Source organism: Cydia pomonella, chromosome 21, assembly GCF_033807575.1.
Source record: "Cydia pomonella isolate Wapato2018A chromosome 21, ilCydPomo1, whole genome shotgun sequence".
Taxonomy (NCBI): Eukaryota; Metazoa; Arthropoda; class Insecta; order Lepidoptera; family Tortricidae; genus Cydia; species Cydia pomonella.
In genome coordinates, this window is record NC_084723.1 from 6698691 (window position 1) to 6713995 (window position 15305).

At 40.9% G+C, this 15305-nt stretch overlaps 1 protein-coding gene across 6 annotated transcripts; it reads left to right on the plus strand.

The window, feature by feature from the left end:
- The first annotated feature begins 772 nt into the window (after positions 1-772).
- Positions 773-14196, plus strand: LOC133529461 (myrosinase 1-like). 6 transcript variants are annotated; one of them, XR_009801138.1, is made up of 9 exons: positions 773-952; positions 7353-7486; positions 8549-8696; positions 9386-9908; positions 10319-10627; positions 12165-12339; positions 12616-12699; positions 13241-13307; positions 13931-13987. XR_009801138.1 is itself a non-coding variant. In XM_061867173.1 (8 exons), exons 1-8 carry the CDS (start codon positions 924-926, stop codon positions 14133-14135), a joined length of 1590 nt encoding a protein of 529 aa, XP_061723157.1. In that variant the 5' UTR covers positions 773-923; the 3' UTR covers positions 14136-14196. The 6 variants fall into 6 exon arrangements, 5 of the variants coding, with proteins under 5 accessions (XP_061723157.1, XP_061723161.1, XP_061723158.1 ...); XM_061867173.1 differs by lacking the exon at positions 12616-12699 and having other exon boundaries at positions 13931-14196; XM_061867174.1 differs by lacking the exon at positions 12616-12699 and having other exon boundaries at positions 779-1497; positions 13931-14196.
- The last annotated feature ends 1109 nt before the right edge of the window (positions 14197-15305 follow it).

Genomic DNA, 15305 nt, shown 5'->3' on the forward strand with positions numbered 1-15305 from the left:
TTAATATAGTAGTGTAACTACTTAAAAAAAAAGAAAACAAATCAAAAAATATTTCATAAAATAATTTGATTTGTTCCCTAGTTGCATTATATAGGTATTTATATTTTGAGCTCATATCATCTTAGCTCAGGGCTCGATACATACGTCTACGTAGTAAGTGTGACGGATGGTCACTGGGCGATAACATATCAAGTTTAGGGGCTCCCCGCGGTGTTCATCGATTTTTGAGGGCTCCTCTACACGATGGCCCAGCGTAGGCCAGTCTAAGGGACGCAGCTATGCAGTATGCGGTGGAATCTTTATTGCACATAAACAGGCTAACATAAAACAAAGGCGAATGTTATATTCATTATAATTACGTATAAGTACAAGAGCTGTTTAAATTATTTTTAATAAGCAGAAACGTCTGCGAACGATTAATTTAAAAGTGGGAAAATTACTGTCTTGGGTGAGACTTGAAATCACGGCCTCTGGATCTGAGAGCTGTCTATATATAATAATTCATAATTTTGTATCATCTTTAGTCTCTAGCTCTAGCCCAAACCGCTCAGCGCCATATACTCATATCATTTATTTTCTGTATCGGGTATCGGGTATATTTTTAAATTTTGAACTCGGAATGCTGTCGGCCATGTAGTGACGTCAAAGGACTCGAAGCTAACTTCATGTAGAATCAAGAGTGAAATTCGTTACCTACGAGTATGGAGTGTGGATTAAGAGGAGTGGCATCTCTTATGGTAGAACTGTTGCAAAAGTGTCCAGCTGTCAGTGTTCGAATTGGGCGGTCAGTCTCAGTACAAAGAGTATTAGATACTGAGGTTGACTGAAGTAGCATAACAAATACGAACGTTTCCGAGATAATAGGATAATACGATGCATTTGTTTAAAGGCGCGAAAATGTTTTGTGCGAAGACGTCTCGAAGATGCAGGCCGGTTTAGTGTTTATTTTAAGGTAATGGTAAGGATGGCCGTCGCGATAGCACCTCCTCCGTAAATTTGCTGCTGTTTTATTAACCGAATCGAAAATCTGTGTGCCTATAAAGTGATAGTTTTGTGGTTTGAGTGGTACGAACCTGTGGGAGTCCTACAAATTCTCGGTCGCTAGGTCGTAGAACTGTTTTTGCGTGACAACGCTTCACCTTTCACTTACACATTCACTACACAACCTAGCTGGGAATATAACACACTAATCACAACTTTGGCCTGGAATTGCATTGCACAACGCGGAGCGGCAGCGATATATGGGCGACAAGCGACAGTGATTAAGCGGATCAGTGATATTATTGGAGTGCAGTTCTATCATCTTTATTTATTTTTTATCTGGAGGGTGGCTTGCCGCCTTGTGCATTCCAACAGCTACCGTACCGATAGTCATGCGTACATTTGACCGTTCGGTTGACGTTATTCCCCATCCTCGCAATGTGTTTGGCGCAGTGGTATAGTGGAGGGACTAGAGCGGCATGCATACTGTGTGTTCCGGGTTCCAATCTTGGAGAAGTCAGTAGACCCTTTTTTAGGGTTCCGTAGCCAAATGGCATAAAACGGAACCTTTATAGTTTCGCCATGTCCGTCTGTCTGTCTGTCTGTCTGTCTGTCTGTCTGTCTGTCTGTCTGTCTGTCTGTCTGTCTGTCCGAGGCTTTGCTCCGTGGTCGTTAGTGCTAGAAAGCTGAAATTTGGCATGGATATATAAATCAATAAACCCGACAAAGTCGTACGAAAAAATCTAAAAATTTAATTTTTTTTAGGGTACCTCCCCTACACGTAAAGTGGGGGTGAATTTTTTTTTTCGCTTCAACCCTAGAGTGTGGGGTATCGTTGGAAAGGTCTTTCAAAACTAATAGGGGTTTTCAAGAAACATTTTTTGATAAAGTGAATATATTCGGAGATAATCGCTCCGAAAGAAAAAAAAAAATGTGTCCCCCCCCCTCTAACTTTTGAACCATAGGTCCAAAAAATATGAAAAAAATCGTGGAAGTAGAGCTTAAGAAAGACATTAAATGAAAACTATAGCGGACATGATCAGTTTAGCTGTTTTTGAGTTATCGCAAAAAGTTTTCCCTTCATAGTAAAAAGACTTACTTTAATTAGGTACTGATTATGCAAAGCCTATTTGTTTAACTAGGGTGAAAGGTACCGTTTCATCCCTTGGTTAACAATTTACTATACTTTAAGCTCCAGTTTAGCTTATTGTGACGGAAGAGTAACTACGGAACCCTACACTGAGCGTGGCCCGACATGCTCTTGGCCGGTTTTTTTTAAATTTTATTTGACTTGACTTAGATATTAGCGTAGTTTTTTTAGTACATAGGTGTTTAGTATGTTTTAGTTTATATATATACCAATTTATTTTATTTTCAGGGCTTGTATATTTTTTTTTCTATTTAATCTTGTGACAACCCTGTTATTGTAAAATTAAGTTATTTTTATGATCATGAATTCGATTTGACATTTGGATGCAGTTCTTATATTTGGTTGAATACACATTTTAATTTATTTGTCATTTTTTTTAATACCTAATTTGTTGTAAACGGTTTCAACAGATTTCTTTATTTTTATTTAAATGTTGTAGGCGTAATTATTTAGATGTGTAATTATATAAGTAACTTGACATTGTAACCGATTTAAATTTTCAACTAAGACATTTTAATTGTATTTTTTTTTATTATTGTAAATATTATTTTTATTGGACTTAGGGATTTGAATACTTTCCATATACACTGTATACTTATATTTGTGTTCTAAATATTTTTACACAAGTTTCATTTTAAGGATATATATATGTTCTCGTTTTTCCTAGACTTTGGTTTGCATTTTTATTATTATTTTGTTGGTATAATGCTCTTTTCGTTTTTTTTTTTACTGTGAACTGTTTTTGTAATAAAGGTTACTAAGATGCAGGCTCCCGCCCGTTCGCGGTGTCCCCGTTGTCCTAATTCTCCGCGCACCTTTACCGCCCATGGTCTGAAAGTACATATCGGGCACATACACAAAGATGTTCCCCGAGCGACGCTTTCCCCCTCACCCTCGGTTCCAGCGCAGCAGCGTCAGCAGCGGGTTCTTTTGGACGACAGTGGTAGTACTCCGGGTTTGGATGACCTGGCTACTTTTAGAAAGTCAGTGCGGGTGTTGCGTCACGTCCCTAAAGGAGCGCGGAATCTTGCGGCGGGTAGATTGTGCGATGTGATCGATAGATGCATCGATGCCAATGGTACGTCGGAGTGGTTCGCGTTGCTATCCTTTGCCTATTCCGCATTGAAAGCGCCAGAAGCAGCTGGTCCAGGCAACTTGAATCGGTGGGGGTCATTGACACATTGTTTGTCGAAGCTGAGTCTGTGTCCTCGAGGCCGCACTCGGTCCTCAGAACTATCGAGTCTAAAGTTTTCGAGGGCGATCTCAGGGGTGCAGTCACGGTGTTGATGTCGGATGATGCTGTGGCACCGTCGAGTCCTGAAACCCTTGCCAACTTGCAGTTAAAGCACCCTGCCCCATCCCGGCCGTTGTTGTTACCACCGGAACCAGACAGATCCTGCCCTGTGCTCACTGTCAGGCCGGAGGAGGTTGCACGGGCTCTAGGCTCCTTTAACAGTGTTTCTGTGGCAGGTTTGGATGGTATTCGTCCATCACATTTAAAGGAGCTTGTTTCAGGTTCTGCTGGCGAGAATGGGCTTCGGTTGCTAGAGTGCTTGACCAGACTGTGTAATTTCCTCCTTAGTGGTCAGTTAAACCCCTTGGTCTGCCCTTATATATACGGCGCGTCTTTGTGCGCGCTGTCGAAAAAGGACGGTGGTTTAAGGCCTATCGCCGTTGGCAGCGTCTTCCGCCGTTTGTCTGCCAAGCTTGGTTGCTATGCCGTGCGACATGAAATGGCGTCCTATTTGCAACCATGCCAGCTGGGCTTTGGCACCAAACTGGGTTGTGAGGCTGCCATCCACGCCGTCCGAGCCTTCGCCCTCGACCCAAACAATGCGGATTGCATTATCATCAAGCTGGACATAAAGAATGCTTTCAACTCTTTAGAACGCGACACTCTTCTAACAGAGGTTCTGGAGAAGGTTCCAGCTCTCTACCCTTTTTTATATCAGGCTTATTCGTCGCCTTCAAAGCTATTATATAATGGTTCACCCATTTCATCTCAGGTCGGTGCTCAGCAGGGTGACCCGCTTGGCCCCCTAATCTTCAGCCTATACAAAAAGCAGTATCTAGATCTCGGTCACCGTTGAATGTCTGGTACCTCGATGACGGCACTCTAGGGGGTAGGCCAGAGGAAGTTGAACAGGATCTGCTTGCGCTCCTTCCAATTTTTCGGGAGTTGGGACTCGAGGTTAACTCCAGTAAATGTGAGTTTTTTCCCTGTAGCGCCAATTCTCAACCTTCCTTCTCTTCGTTTGGTACCTTACTCCCTGGTCTCAAGGAGTTGTCTACCCAAAATTTTAATCTTTTGGGATCTCCAATTTTCCCCGCAGCTATACCTGAAGCCACCAGGGGGAGAGAGCAGCTTCTTAGGTCCGCTGGTGAGAGGTTAAAAAAGCTCTCAGCTCATGTGGCGCTTGAGGTCCTGCTTTGCTGTTCCCAAGGTGACGTACTTTTTGCGTACTGTGCCTGCCTGGCTGCACCCCGGCCACATTGACTCGTTCGACCTTGTGGTGAAGGAATATGCTGAGTGTGTGCTTAATGTCGCTTTAGATTCGGACCAATGGGACTTGGCTTCATTGCCTATACGTAGTGGCGGTCTGGGTATACGGCGTGTGCGAGATGTGTCTCTTCCGGCCTTCCTGGCATCGGCAGCGGGGGTAGTGGACCTTGTTACTAAGATTTTATCCTGTGATGGTGACAAGGCTATAATACCTTTCGCTTCTGATGCGTTGTCGGCCTGGGAGGCTCTCAATCCGGGTGCGCCCGTGCCTGAAAGGCCATTCCTTCAGCGGTTGTGGGACGAAGTCGGCATTAAGCGTCTATTTGCCAGTTTTTTAAATAACGCCTCTGGTGCTGATAGAGCCAGGTTAAACGCTGCTTCGGTGCCGGAATCGGGGGCTTGGCTACACGCCCTCCCCTCCCCTAACTTTGGCACCCTGCTCGACAACGACTCGTTGCGGGTGGCCGTTGCTCTTCGCCTGGGCTGCGATGTTTGTGAACCACATCTATGCATCTGCGGGTCTATGGTGGAGAGCTACGGGCACCATGCCTTGAGCTGTCGCCGCTGCGCGGGGAGGTTCCCACGGCACCACGCGTTAAACGATATTATTCGAAGGGCACTGGTGTCAGCCAATGTCCCGTGTGTGCTGGAGCCGCCGGGCCTGAGTCGGTCGGATGGTAAAAGACCGGATGGTTTGACCCTGGTGCCGTGGGAGAGGGGTAAGTGCCTTTTGTGGGATGCCACCTGCGTCAGTACGTTCGCCGCCACGCACCTTGGCCGCACCGTGCGATCGGCGGGAGCTGCTGCTGAGCAGGCGGCGTCCCTAAAGAGGGACAAGTACTCGGGGCTGGCAAGCTACTTGTCTGTTCCCCTTGCCGTGGAGACGTCAGGGTGCTGGTGCGCGGAGGCGAAATCTTTTCTTGGGGAACTGGGGCGGCGCTTGCAGGAAAGGGGTCTCGACCCCCGCTCCGGGTCGTTCCTAGCGCAAAGGTTGTCCATCGCGGTTCAACGCGGAAACGCAGCAAGCGTGATGGGCACCTTTGCGTTGGGAGCGACGCGGGGTGGGTTGTTTGACTAGTTTAGTTTAGGTTTAGTTTTATTTATAGTTAAGTTTATTTGTTAGTCCTTAAGTATTTTAATGATTGTATTTTTTTATTTAATAAGTTTTAGAATAAATATCTTTACTAAATAAATAAAATGTCATTAAGGTAAGATTTAATCAATATGTTTATTTGCTCTTTTAAAGACTGGAATTAATTTTGTTACTGTATAGAGATCGATGAAACAACAGTTAATAAGTGAACCAGAATTAATAGTTAGACCAAGATAATTTGGCAGCGATTTTGATAGTCCAGATGGTGCAAGTGTTAAGTAAACATCATAATTTCATAGAAGAGTTTCAAGTTTAAAATAACGCGTGCCCCGTCTAGGTTATCAAACTCACTGCAAAGTTAGCTTGGTTTGACTCTGAATGACTCAGATTTTATTAGCACTATTTGAAAAAGGTTTAAGTGGATAGATAAATTATAAAACTAAAAATACAAAAAAACCGGCCAAGAGCATGTCGGGCCATGCTCAGTGTAGGGTTTCGTAGTTACTCTTCCGTCACAATAAGCTAAACTGGAGCTTAAAGTATAGTAAATTGTTAACCAAGGGATGAAACGCGAGTTAAACAAATAGGCAAATTTGCATAATCAGTACCTAATTAAAGTCTTTTTACTATGAAGGGGAAACTTTTTGCGATAACTCAAAAACAGCTAAACTGATCATATCCGCTATAGTTTTCATTTTAAGTATTTCTTAAGCTCTACTTCCACGATTTTTTTTTCATATTTTTTGGACCTATGGTTCAAAAGTTAGAGGGGGGGACACAATTTTTTTTTTCTTTCGGAGCGATTATCTCCGAATATATTCACTTTATCAAAAAATCTTTGTTGAAGACCCCTATTAGTTTTGAAAGCCCTTTCCAACGATACCCCACACTGTAGGGTTGAATCAGAAAAAAAAATTCACCCCCACTTTACGTGTAGGGGAGGTACCCTCAAAAAAATTAAATTTTTAGATTTTATTGTACGACTTTGTCGGCTTTATTGATGTATATATCCATGCCGAATTTCAGCTTTCTAGTACGAACGACCACGGAGCAAAGCCTCGGACAGACAGACAGACAGACAGACAGACGGACATGGCGAAACTATAAGGGTTCCTAGTTGACTACGGAACCCTAAAAATGAACTAATCGGATAAGTATAAAGAATTAGATTAAGTTGGTTCTTAATTTGGCATTGCTGAGTATGTTTTAACATTATACTTACTAGTGGATGATTGCATTTTTATATGAAGTTTAATATACATTACTACATACAATATAATATTATTACCTCCGCAAACTAACGTCTGATTTGTAATTGGATCGATTTTTAGAGTTCCGTACCTTACTAAGAAGCAGAGTACCTATTGTATGTAACTTTAGCATAAATGCCCATTCCGGTCCTCGCCTACTCTAACCCCGATAAATTGCTTTATATCCTTGTTGTTTAACTTTCAAGTGGCGGCAGGGCAGCGTATACGTGAAAAGTGATTAAGTGGCAGCTAAATACGGAAATACCTCAGTAACCACTCTTTGGTGGCTGACAGTTTACTGGTTTTCGCATCGACCCGCGAATGGAGGGCCGCCACTTAAAGGGTTAATCTACTATTAAGTATTAACTTTTTTAGCGTACTTCTGGTGTCCAGTGCAATGTGCACTGTGAGAAGCAAAAGAAAATCAGTAGCGAGAAGGTTCCCCCCTGACTTTGGTTTTGGAGCATCTACAGCTGCTTATCAGACAGAAGGCGCTTGGGATGTTGATGGTAAGTGTATCATACGTATAGATCGTATCATTCACGACGACGTGTACCTTGAATCGTAATGTCATGTTATTAAAGGTTAGATTTGACAAATCTGCGCGTCATCGTGGATGACACGCACTATACAAGTATAGAAGAAAAAATATATTGGGACGGCAGAAGCTCCGAAAAATCACGTGACTATTTCCATATATTATTTTTACACACTTTTCTATCAACAATTGTCATTTTGGCTAGGCCCGTGGCAACCATTTGCCACATACACGAAAACTTTTGGCCTCTGTTTCACCACCACGCTGCAATTGTATCCTGAGATCCTGACAGTGACAATTCACCGTATATCGCTGGTTCGAAAGTTAAATCCGTCATTATCTATTTATCGACCCCGAAAAGTAAAACATATTGTTCAGGGGTCATTAATTAATTAAGTCACACGTTTAGGGAGTGGGAGGGGTCAAGAAAATGTGACTTGTTGTGAAAAGGGGAGGGGGAGTCACAAATTTTGTGACGTCACTTTAACTTCACTTGTAACCCAACATTTTTCTGTTGTTTTTTTATTCGCTGTACAGTTAAATAATAGTTTTTTGCCTTATTGCAATGATAAACCGGTTAAATTCATGAAATTTTTATTCCTAACCGGTTTCGTGTCAAAATATTTCTAATATTTCTTTTATTGAAAATATTTTTTTTATAAAGACAAGGACATTCAGACTCAGACAGGATTTAGACAAGGATACTCGTAAGAAACACAAAAACACTTGGTACTTGGTAGTACCAAGTGTTTTTGTGTTTCTTACGAGTATCCTTGTCTAACTCGATACCTAATTTCAGGCGATAGAAGGAAGAGGGGAACTATTCTTAAAAGCGATCAAATTAAACTCTAAATACGACAAGACCTCATTAACTACTCGCTGGTGGGCCATCAGTTTACTGCTTTTCGATCCGACCACTCACTGGTTGAGCGCCACTTGAAGGGATGAATAACTTTATTTAAATGCAATCATGAATGGTACGAGTATTAGAATATACTCCTATTTGACCTACTTAATTAATTACTTTCTTCAGGCAAAGGTTGGTCAATGTGGGACCACCTAGTTAGAACTGATCCTAATCATATCGCAAATAGCAGCACTGGAGATATTGCGGCTAACTCTTACCATAACTACAGAAGAGATGTTCAGATGCTGAAGGAATTAGGTTCCAAATATTACAGGTAAGAAAACTTGCTTGAATACTTCAACATGCCACTTAAGTGGTCAGCACTTGAAGTATTCAGTGGGCCACTTAAGTAAGGCCACTTTTGCGAATAACTGACATGCCGATATCATCCGGCGAACTTGTAATCAGTGGACTCCTAGAGGTTTTCGAGAGTTCTCTAAATTCAGTCTTGACTTATGAATAATGTTTTAATAGACTCTAATAATAAGAGCTTTTGGTCCATCAAGGAGCACATGAAGGGAAACCTTTCTATATCGCTAAAGAGAAAACTCGTGGACGTGTGTATTCTCCCTAGCCTTATGTATCTAAACTCAGGGTTTGTCAGTGGGCCATGGAACGTAGTATTTTGAGCGTGATATTAACCGATCGCATTAAAATACAATACAGCGCTCTTAAACGCGAATCACTGATGTAGTTGAAACTTACTTACCAAGCTTAAATTAAACAAGACACGTCTGCCTTATGCTGGATGCTCTGTGGGCCAAAACAGCCACCTCTTGGGTTCCACAAATTGTAAGGCGTCACGGTAGACCTCTTCGGAGATGGCGGGATGAGCCTGACGCCTTGGACAAAGACTGGTGGGAGACTCCAGGGGATAGGAATACGTGGAAGAATAGGAGGGAGGCCTTTTGCCCAGCAGTGGGACAAATAGGCTAAAAAAAACAATAATGTTTATCTTTATAGATTATCAATATCGTGGCCACGAATCCTGCCCTATGGTCGAGGGGACTACGTGGAACCGAGAGGAATCGCTTATTATAATGACTTGATCAACGAGCTCCTTACAAATGGGATCACTCCCTTCGTGACCATGTACCACTGGGATCTCCCTCAACACCTGAACGAGCAAGGAGGATGGTTAAATGAGGAAATTATTGATTGGTTTGGTGATTACGCCAGAGTCCTTTATCAGAATTTCGGAGATCGTGTCAAGCATTGGCTGACTATAAACGAACCTTACATCCATTGCCTCTTTGGCTATGGCACCGGCATCCATGCTCCTCGCCTCAAGTCCCCTGGAATCTTCTTCTACGAGTGCGGAAGGAATATTCTTCTGGCGCATGCCAGGGCATATCAGATCTACAACGAAGAATTTAGGAGCACACAGAATGGACAAGTTGCAATAGTGATAAGCTCAGATTGGGCGTACCCAGCTTCCGATTTGCTAGATGATCTTGAAGCTACTGAGGACTACTTTGCATTTCATGTAAAAATAATATATTTATTCACTAATTAACAAAGACTATAAACATGTATCGTATCGTACACACGGGACATGGAATAAATTTACCTTTTTGTCAATTATCTTTTGAAATCATCAAAAGCGGATGTGCGTTTTTGGGCAAAAGTGATATTTTTATGCTTCTAGTCAAATTTAATCATAATGTTCTACGAGTAAACTACCTACTATGTCTACATAGCCGAATTTCAATTGTAGGTAGTGTATGTTTTGTATGTATACTATGGTGTTTTCACTTAACGTCGTAAATCGTCACTAAAGTGACAGATGTGACTTACACATAACTTTTTTAAGTCGAGCTTTAAATTGGTTAAAGTTAAAATAAAAATCCCCACAGACGATTTGTTTCCCTTTTTCTGACAACTTATTTCTTTCAGCTTCGCCAATTCTCTGATCCCATTTTCTCCAAAACTGGTAACTATCCGCAAAGACTGATAGACCGTGTCCAAGCAGCCAGCACTGCAGAAGGTCTGTCAACTTCTCGTCTTCGCCCCTTCACCCAAGAACAGATCGATCTGATCCGAGGAAGCTCTGATTTTATGGCACTTAATAGCTACACTAGTAGATATGTGTATCGGAACAGTTCATTGGAAGGCGCTTATGAAATACCTTCGAATGATAATGATGCGTTCTTGGGCACTCATATGGATGAGTCGTGGCCCCCTAGTGCCAGTCCTTGGACGAGGGTAAGTCAATTTAACTACACAATAAATAATAGTAGGGACTTTCTCGTCTAATGTTGACGTTGATACTCAAAGTTGGTCATTAAAAGTGACAGATAATAAACGAATACGTATTTGTGCTACACTGAATAATGAGAAGATCGACTTTGATAAATAACTGGTCAAAAAGCGGCCAAGTGCGAGTCGGACTCGCGCATGAAGGGTTCCGTACAATTTAAGACGTATTAAAAAAAAATCTTCTAGATCTTGTTCAACATTTTACCACTTTGGACACACATTTTACCACTTCGGAAGTGTCTCTCGCGCAAACTATTCAGTTTAGAAAAAAATGATAGTAGGAACCTAAATATCATTTTTGAAGACCTATCCCCACACGTATATGTTTGATGAAAAAATTTTTTTTTAAATTTTATGAAGTATTAAAAAAAAAACTACTCACTAGATCTCGTTCAAACCAATTTTCAGTGGAAGTTTGCATGGTAATGTATATCATATATTTTTTTTAGATTTTTCATTCTGTTATTTTAGAAGTTACAGGGGGGGGGGGGACACACTTTTTTTCACTTTGGAAGGTTCTCTCGCGCAAACTATTCAGTTTAGAAAAAAATGATATTTGAAACCTTAATATCATTTTTGAAGACCTATCCATAGATACCCCACACGTATGGGTATGATGAAAAAAAAATTTTTTTTTAATTTCATGACGTATTAAAAAAAAACTACTTACTAGATCTCGTTCAAACCAATTTTCGCTGGAAGTTTACATGGCAATGTATATCATATATTTTTTTTAGATTTTTCATTCTGTTATTTTAGAAGTTACGGGGGGGGGGGGGGGACACATTTTACCACTTTGGAAGTGTCTCTCGCGCAAACTATTCATTTTAGAAAAAAATGATATTAGAAACCTCAATATCATTTTTGAAGACCTATCCATAGATACCCCACACGTATGGGTTTGATGAAAAAAGATTTTTTGAGTTTCAGTTCTAAGTATGGGGAACCCCCAAAATTTATTGTTTTTTTTCTATTTTTGTGTGAAAATCTTAATGCGGTTCATAGAATACATCCACTTACTAAGTTTGAACAGTACAGCTCTTATAGTTTCGGAAAAAAGTGGCTGTGACAGAATCGGACAGACAGACGGACATGACGAATCTATAAGGGTTCCGTTTTTTGCCATTTGGCTACGGAACCCTAAAAAGTAGTCTCCTTTGCACTACACGTTCTAAAATTATTTGAATTTGTAGTCGGAAATCTGCCGCTGGACACCTGTATATGTAGCTAAGACCTACAGCTCAATTTATAGGTACCTTTAGCTAAGCTTCATATATAAGGGTCAATTCATAACTTTAAGAATGACTGAGGACACCGGGGTGCGGGCCGTGGCGGCCGACAAAGTCTGACTATAGAAAAAGAAGTGTCGGACTTCTCTGTCCGAACCTGGACCGTTCTAGCACGATTCAGCCTTTACTGTCGCGATTAGAACGGCCACTCATTTTATTACTGCTGTCATTAATCAAAATTGGTCATGTTTCAGGAACACGCACCGGGTCTATATAACCTATTAGTCTACATTAAAAACATCTACAACAATTCTCCTATATATATAACGGAAACCGGTTTTTCGACAGTAGGCTCGGATCTTAATGATGATGGCAGAGTTCAATACCACAGGAACTACTTGAATTCTGTATTGGATGCGTTAGATGAAGGTATGCCATCTTTCTGAGCTTCTAGCGTCTTTCCGATATTTTGTCACGGTTCACCAATACCCAGTACCTCTAACCTTAATGATGATCTTCTTCTTTCCATCCTGTTACCCCCTGCTGGGGTGTAGGGCTCGAACCATATTCTTCCACTGACTCCGGTCCAGGGCAGCTTGGGTAACCTTCTCCTAAGCCATCTCCAATACAATCAACTCTTGCTCCACGGAACGGCGCCAAGTAAATTTAGGATGACCATGTTTACCTTCTCCGGGCAACTTCCAGGTCAGGGCCAGTTTGGAATTATGGCAGGGTCCAATACCACAGGAACTAGATAATTGAATTCTGTTTTGGATGCGTTAGATGAAGGTATGTTTCCTAGCGTTGTTCCGGCATTCTGTCACGGTTCGCCAAAGACAGGGTCCGTACCCCTAGTGTAACTTTGATCGAAATCATAACGTGACGAACGCGTTTGCGTTAAGTCTCATTTTGTATAGGATTTTGAGGTTCCAAAACGTCCCGCTTGGCGCGCTCTTTCGAAATCCAATACAAAATGAGACTAAATGCAAACGCGTACGTCACGTTTGGAAATCGAATTTATTTACACTAGGGGTACTGTTCGGCAACCTAATGCTTAGAATTTGCGTAGACATTCGTTTTGACAGGAATGAAAAGACCCCGAATTTCTGTCTGTCATTTCGATACATATTTTATAAATATACCTGTTTCATATTTCGACAATCAATTTTTCAAGATGGTTCTTAATTCGACGATATTTTGGTTTTTTTCTCGCGCTCTTTATGTACCTATAGTTCCCCGATTACTCAGAGATGGTACGAGTTTATAAACGGGATTAATGTGAATAAATATACCTATACGTATTTATGAACTCGACTGTATTTTTTTTCAGGTGTTGATGTCCGTGGATACTTTGCTTGGAGTTTGCTTGACAACTTCGAGTGGACGATGGGTTATACGTAAGTAATAGACTCACGTCTCACGTGCAATAAAGCGGATCACTTACATAGTTTGTGTAATATGATACGATTTCAATGGTTCAAACGCTTTTTTCACCTCTTTAAAAAAATCCAATTCTATAACTATTTAAGGGTCTCCATCAAGCTCGGCTTTCCATATAAACGAAGTTACGCTCATATTTTAAAAAGACTAGCTAGATTGCTCGGAAACTTGGTACTTACAATAGGATAAGGTATAACTATTAGTTTAAACTAATTACAGGACTACGAGTAGATATACCTCATTATATGTGCAAAGTTTCATTAAGTACAATCCAACACGTAGTTTTAAAATGAGATCGAAACTGCGTTTGTATGGGAAGGTGAAATTCGGCCGAGCTTGCCGGGGACTCTTACGATGCATTGTAACACGCTAACAGTAGCAAGTCACATTTGAAAATCGGATTTAACTTGGATTTTATCAAGCGAGAATACGTAAACAATAGACAATTTTTGAGTTTCACTAACGATTGTTAGAGTAGTCGGGTCAAGCTTTCTCTGCACAGGAATTGCAGAGATTTCCCATGAAAATATGACGTTTATAATAGCATGGGCTCTATATTATTTACTTTTTTTTCATTTAGACTAAAATTTGGTCTTTACCAAGTCGACATGGAAGACGTAAAGCGGACCAGAACGCCACGGAAATCAGCGCTCGTGTACAAGGAGATCATCAATAGTCGTGTGATAGACTATGAGTACAACCCGGACCCGTATGCTGACGGCGCTGTTGCCACAAGTGTATCCATTCTTTTAATATCTGTGGCAATTTTTAATATTACGCTTTAATAATACGAATAATCTTATTAGAATTTTTTATAGATAAATTATAATTTTAGAAGTATTTGAATTTGAACTTTTATCCTCAGCTCCATATTTCGTCCATTCTTTGATCCAGTCTCTTGGTATATTTTAGACTCTGCGCGCGCGTCCCATAACATGCCTCCGTTCAGAGTACCCCTTAGATTAATTATATTGTCAAAAGCCTCCCAAATGTCCGAGACACCATTGTTCGGTGTACGGGAATAACATACAACCAAGTTGACATGGAAGACCCGGAATGGACTAGAACTCCATGGAAATCAACGCTCATGCACAAGGAGATCATCAACATTCGTGAGATGTCTATCTCATATGAGTATTTTGTAATTGTATTTATTTATTTGCTGAATATGGGTTTACAAAGGTGTGCAATATTATATTTTAGTTCAACCATACCCTGATTTCTTCTCTAAAGCAAGTAAAATTTGAAGTATAGTCGCAATATAACATAAAATAAGATATAAATATTAAAAATAACATGTCTCTACTGTGTGCTGACAGCGCTGTTACTACTACTGTATCTCTTCTTATTGTGATATAATTATGTGGCAGTATTTTAATATTTGGCTTTAATAATAAAAATAGATTATTTAATAAATATTTATCGACTGCCTTCACCCAATCGTCTGGAACATTTTAGTTTCCATCAACTTTCAAATAGTCCTTACACTAGAGTGTAAGCCGCTAGAGCGGGTACTGCCTCTGCGTGTGGTCCGTGATGATTGGTATACTCCTTACATTTACCCAAGTGACAGTAAGTAGTGGATTGGCACAAAACAAAAGCTTCAACGCGCTCGCGCCCTATAGTATAAGTACTTACTTGAAGCGCACTCCCTCGACATTACGTATTATTGCGTTTTAAATAGTTGTAGGTAAATTGTTCAAGGGCCTCTACAACTTGGCTATGGCTCCGTGCTCGCTTCCAAGTGTCTGGGACACCATTGTTCCATCTATAGTAACGACGTCGACAATGGAAGACCCAGGGTGGTAAAGAACCTCACGTAAACCGCTTTTGGAAAAATAATCCCAAACTGCAATGCGGGTCACAAAAATGAGGGGACTATTACTATAAGTCAACTTTTAAATTAAGTTTGCTAAATTAAGTAAGCTCGATCCCGAGTCTTTCCTTACAGGTAA

Coding starts and splice junctions, on each gene's coding strand:
- LOC133529461 (XM_061867173.1), top strand. CDS start 924: ATGCAGGCCGGTTTAGTGTTTATTTTAAG. Junction 9,909..10,318: donor AGGACTACTTTGCATTTCAT/GTAAAAATAATA, acceptor TATTTCTTTCAG/CTTCGCCAATTCTCTGATCC. Junction 12,340..13,240: donor ATTGGATGCGTTAGATGAAG/GTATGCCATCTT, acceptor ATTTTTTTTCAG/GTGTTGATGTCCGTGGATAC.